At 43.7% G+C, this 6,000-nt stretch overlaps 1 protein-coding gene across 2 annotated transcripts in view; it reads right to left on the bottom strand.

The window, feature by feature from the left end:
* Positions 1–2,486: 2,486 nt before the first annotated feature.
* ZDHHC1 (zinc finger DHHC-type containing 1) overlaps positions 2,487–6,000 on the bottom strand; it is a 28,123-nt gene continuing 24,609 nt past the window's right edge. For both annotated transcript variants that reach the window (XM_069965925.1, XM_069965924.1), the window contains exons 11-12: positions 4,106–4,217; positions 2,487–3,059 (exon numbers count right to left, since the gene is read on the bottom strand). In XM_069965925.1, coding sequence (XP_069822026.1) covers positions 2,554–3,059; positions 4,106–4,217 — 618 coding nt within the window. In that variant the 3' untranslated portion in view covers positions 2,487–2,553. The remainder of the gene's footprint in view (positions 3,060–4,105; positions 4,218–6,000) is intronic.

Here is a 6,000-nt window from a genome sequence, read left to right as displayed (position 1 = left end):
ATAGAATGGTGTCTATGCAGCCGGCGGAAAGGCGCACGGACATACTGCGGAATTCCGCTGATATTATCCGTGAGAATTCCTCAGTATGAACCCACCCTAACTATTGTCAGCTGCTGCTAATGGTGCAGACACAGTATCTATGCCCATACCATTTACTGATTGCAACGTTATGAGTGTGGAAAGATAACAACCATGACGTGCAATGGGGTTAAAATGTCATTTCCATAAATCAATAAAAAACAACAATAATCTTTGTAATATATCTTCTTTGAGGTCCATTCACACCAACAGGATCTGTAGCAGATTTGATCATAGATTCCAATAGCAGATCCCGTTTGTGTAAATGGACCCTTAAAGGGGTTATCCAGCGCTACAAAAACATGGCAACTTTCCCCCTACTGTTGTCTCCAGTTTGGGTGGGGTTTTGAAACTCAGTTCCATTGAAGTAAATGGAGCTTAATTGCAAACCACACCTGAACTGGAGACAACAGTAGGGGGAAAAGTGGCCATGTTTTTGTAGCGCTGGATAACCCCTTTAAAGAACAATACCTATTGCTCACTACTCCTGCCTACTGCAAATGTTCAGAAACTTAACTATGAGGAAAAGTCAACTATGAGGGAGGAACGTTTAAGAGTTTCTAGGTTTCACTTTTTATACATCTGTCTGTGCTTTCAGAACATAGGGAAAAATGCTTTTATTCTTTGGTAGTCAGAGACTTTCCCCAAGCTCCTGATATGCAGCAAGCTGGAATGCCTCCTCTCTCCCCCTCCCTGCTTCATTCGCATTTGAAAGCTGGAATAGTTGGATGGGGGTCCTGGAAAACAAGGATACAGTTGTAGGCTGTATACATTTTATCCTAGCAGCCCTAGGGCGTGAATGTTGCAGAACCCGACCACTTTGGCAAGTCCTCTCAACACTAATGAAAGGTAACGTGTCTCCTTGACTTCACAACTAGCTAACACTATCAGCAGTTGGAAGATGAATTGCTACTGACAGATTCTTTTTAAAGCATACCCTTCATTATGTAGGTTTTCCTGATCAGGGTACAGTGGCCTTTGTCACCATAAGGCCCCGGTAACCATGGATACGTCCACACCAGGTAGGTTCCATGTACATACTCTATTCTGATTCATTTGATCAGGCTTTGTAAAGGCTCTGCAAATGTGTGCAGATCAGCAAACTGCAACCTGGTGGTCATTCTAAAATGCCCAGTAACATCACTCAAAAGTCAAATTACTATTCCAAAAATTGTAAAGTTGCTGAGGCTGTTGGATAGGGCGTAGAGGGAATCACAGACAAGCTGACAGTTATCATGTCTACCAAAAAAGCTGATTTAGTAAGGGTATGTTCCCACTACGGAATATGTGGGAACATATGACTCAATGATATGCGACTCTGTACCCACAATCTGACCCCCCCAAACCACTTGTACCTTCGGATAGCTGCTTTTATTTCAAGATCTGTCCTGTGGTCCGTTCGGCAGGTGATGCAGTTATTGTCCTAAAAAAACACTTTTAAACTTGAAGCCCTGTGCCAAACGGGAGTATCTGTGCCCTAACTTTGCACCACCCCTCCGTCCCTCCTCCCCACCCTCTTTATCATTAGGAATGCTCCAGGCAGATTGCCTCCTATACCCCACCTGTGTCCGCCAGCATATGGGCTGGATCGTTAAGGACCTTTGCAATGTTCAGCAAGGAGAAAATGTTTCAGTGGCATTCCTAATGATGAAGAGGGTGGGGAGGAGGGACGGAGGGGTGGTGCAATGTTAGGGCACAGATACGCCCGTAGGGCACGGGGCTTCAAGTTTAAAAATATTTTTTTTAGGACAATAACTGCATCACCTGCCGAACAGACCACAGGACAGATCTTGGATTAAAAACAGCTATCAGAAGGTACAAGTGGTTTGGGGGGGGTCAGATTGTGGGTACAGAGTCACTTTAAGCTTAAAGTGACTGTACCACCAGGCCCAGGCAGAAGCACTGGAGGTGGGCAGACCCACCCCCAGTGGGAAGAAACCCCAGCCTCTCCATGATGTGACTCTATTAGAATCAATGGAACCCTATCATAGAGAGACTAAGGTTTTCTCCCACTAAGGGTGGGTCGGCCCACCTCCAGTGCTTCAGCCTGGGCCTGGTGGTACAGTCACTTTAATATGCCATCCGCCTAAAGGATTCACAAAGTCAATTCTTTGGGCAGACGGCAGATTTAGCTTGATTATCATTGAGTCAATGGGACAGGCAGAACTTCAAGTGAAAGCCTCTGTGCGGCCTCCGCTTGAAATTTCCATGCATATTCCGTAGTGGGGACATAACCTTAAAGCTTTACCAGGCGAATGATCCTAATCTCTGCCGGTTCATTGGAAGCAGACAAGAGAACTGTGGGCCATGGAACAGGATGCAGGACTCCTGAATGTAGGAGAACATTACACCAGGTAATGCCCATCTCTTTATCAGCCAATTCCAAACGCAAGTAAAACACAATACTATCAAATATAAAAAAGAATTTATTAAGAATAAATGATTATAAGACCTCATATTATAAAAAGGTTATAGCTAATTATTAGCATTGATGGAGTGCAAAACATCTGCATTAGAGATGGAAAGAACCTGCTCTCCTTCCATGCCCTTTGCCACCCACATCTTTTTGTAATGTTTTTTGTGAATGTACTGTGCTTTGGATTCATCAACAAGTCCATTGGGTGCAGGCTTTCCACTGCTCTCACTGACAAATATAGATGGAGTCTTTGGTAGCAGTTCAAACTTCTGCAAAGTGACAGGCCAGAAGGGATTTTGTCTTGGTCCATTCTCACTCTCGCTTACTATGTCCCTGGGACTCCTTGGGGTGAGATACAGGTTTTCACTCATTGAATTGCTGCCAAGATGTGTTTGGGCAACTGGAATTTCTTCCATGGACTCAGCAGAATCAGAGTGATATTCGGCAGGTGGCCCTGCAGCCTGAACTGGATGCATGTTAATGGGAGCCAAAACAGGTAAAGATCTTGATGGGAAATTGGGAGAATGGATGGCCAAGCCTGGAGGTGCTGGGGACGCTGGAACTTCTGAAAAGAGAAAACATAACTACATTGAAAAGTTTTTATAACATTTCACTGTTTAAAACTACATTTATGGTGCGTTCACACCTACAGGATCTGCAGCTGATTTTCTGCAGCAGATTTCATTTAAATAACTGAACACAGCATCAAATCTGCTGCAGATCCTGTAGGTGTGAACGCACCCTAAGGAATTTTGCAGATACTTTGCCATTTAGCACAGATATTAGGATATTTAATGTTGTTTTCTTCATTTATAGTCAAATGTCTTTCAAAAATGTGCTGGCGGCTCCTGAGCACCGTCCACAGTTCGTTTTCATACTGTAGTCAGTTTATTTCTTTTATTTTACCAAAAAACACTGACAAATATGTTAATACATTAGGTAGTAACATATACTCCCATCCCACACCTTCACTAGCTGACGTTACCTCCTTTCAGTATATTAATTTGATATCCTAAGCAAGGTTATACAACTAATTTAATTCAGCAGTTCCCAGAAGGCAGGCCTGGTTTCTACGGTCTGGACTCTATACCCACTTTAAGGGCCCTATTCCACCGGACGATTATAGTTCAGATCATCGTTAAATCGCTGGAATCTAAATAATAATCGTTCGTTTGAATAGCAGTTAACGACTAACGACCGAACGAGAAATCGTTGATCGTTCAATAAGACCTGGATCTATTTTTATCGTTGCTCCTTCGCAAATCGTTCGCATTGAATAAGTCGTTCGGTCGTTTGCAGTAGTGACAAACGCAATAGCGACGACAAGACGACCGCAAGATAGATCATAAGTAACGATTATCTTTTCATGTAATTGGGTGAACGATTTCAGGTCTTCCGTAATAGCGGTCGTTTGGATCGTTTATCGTTAACGATTATGCGAACAATAATCGTCCTGTGGAATAGGGACCTAAGTCCCTTGTCTGATAACGGGAAAAAATACTGGCTATGAATGATACTAGACATAACTTTAGGTTCAGGCTTCATATATTTACTTTTGAGATAATAAACACACCAACATTTACATCAGATTATTATAATATTGGGCCTCACCATTATCTTCACTAGAGGGAGGACGGACACAGACGCCCGGGATGCCACCAGAATGTTTATTTGCATCTTCTGGAGAGATTCTGTTGCTTTTTGTCCTTTTCTTTTTCTTCTTCTGGTGGGAGAAAAATCACATACACAAGTAAAGGCGTTCTTGTTTTCAAGCTTCTAAAGCCATGTCATTGTTTTCTGCAATTTTCCAAGATTTTTTTAGGACACAGTAAACTTAACCCTTTCACGATGCCTCAATGCCCAGGTCGTGATTGGACATCAGCTTATGGGATCATAAGCTTCTGTAGCCAGGAGGTTTCCATGGCTACCATCAGGGCTCTGCAATCAGTTCGCAGAGCCCTGATGGACACCGGAGAAAGAATTCTCCCTCTGAAGAGGGAGAATTCTCTCTCTGGAGCCCTATAGATGATGCGGTCTTGCTGACCGTGGAGTATCTATAGGGATAACTCTCAGCACCTGAGCGCGGCTCCGGTGCTGAGAGTTGTGGCGGGTCCCTGGCTATCACTGATAGCCGGCATTCGCCAGGGATGACAGACACAGCCTCTATGCCTGTGTCATCCTAGAGCGTTAATCAACACCGATGCAGCGACGTTAATTAACAGTGGGGCAGCTGGAGAGGGTTAACATATGTAAACTTTTGATCCACTGGAATTTTTATACAATGTATAGCAAATAGAGATGAGCGAACCGGGTTCGGGTTCGAGTCCATCCGAACCTTCGGCATTTGATTAGCGGGGGCTGCTGAACTTGGATAAAGCTCTAAGGTTGTCTGGAAAACATGGATACAGCCAATGACTATATCCATGTTTTCCACATAGCCTTAGGGCTTTATCCAACTTCAGCAGCCACCGCTAATCAAATGCCGAAAGTTCGGGTTCGGATGGACTCGAGCATGCTCGAGGTTCGCTCATCTCCAATAGCAAATGATCTGTTTGTTGAGAGAAATTGCTTGTGGCATTTACAAAGATATCCTAACCAACTTGCTGAAGTATAGTTTGTTGACATGGATTCTGTGGATAAATGGTTTTCATGACTACAGTGAAAGAGTATGGCACATATGAAACATATGACTTCAAGCATAGTGAGTATAGTATAAGAACATGAGGACATTAAATAGGTCTACGTATTTTCATTGTTTAGGCTGCGTTTACACAGTCTTTTTTAATGTGCTTTTCATGTTTTTGGTGATAATTTAAAGGGATTAGATGAATCTAACCTGCTGAAAGCCCACTATTGCACACAGGTCACCGGGGAGGAAGGTACATCTCTTACCTTTCTCCTTTGCACCATCACCATGCAGTTAGCAGTTTACTCCTCAGTCCGGAGCACCATTAGGAGCACTGCTCCCCCCCCCCCCCCCACAGCGCTGAGGTGGCTTGCTCTTTCTAATAATCAATGGCGACGACGATATGGGGGCAGAACAGTGCTCCTAATGGTGCTCCACACTGAGGAGTAAACTGCACAGGAATGGCCCAGAGGAGGAAGGTACGAGATGTACCTTCCTCCTTGGCGCCCCGTGCACAATAGGAGGCTATCAGCAGGTTAGATTTGGTTCCCCTTTGACATATTTGCACAAATCTTAATAAGATCTTGGTTTCTGGCAGCTAACCATTCCTCTGTTCCCACTGAAGAATATCCATACAGTCACGCATGTGTATGGATTGGGAGGAACAGCTGTCAGCCAAACAAACATTCTCGTCTCGTTAAATAGACGGCCACTAATAAAGAACATGATATTTATTAGCACAGTCAATCGTTTTCCCAACATATGTTCCCGAAGTGGGGACATAGCCTTATTCCAGAAAAATGTCTACCTTGTTTTCTGGACTCCTCTGGACATTTCCAGAAAGGAGACACAGACAATTGTAATTACACATTATTGTCCT

The sequence above is a fragment of the Dendropsophus ebraccatus genome, chromosome 4 (genome assembly GCF_027789765.1).
Source record: "Dendropsophus ebraccatus isolate aDenEbr1 chromosome 4, aDenEbr1.pat, whole genome shotgun sequence".
Classification (NCBI taxonomy): Eukaryota; Metazoa; Chordata; class Amphibia; order Anura; family Hylidae; genus Dendropsophus; species Dendropsophus ebraccatus.
This window is presented reverse-complemented; position numbering and strand designations above follow the sequence as displayed.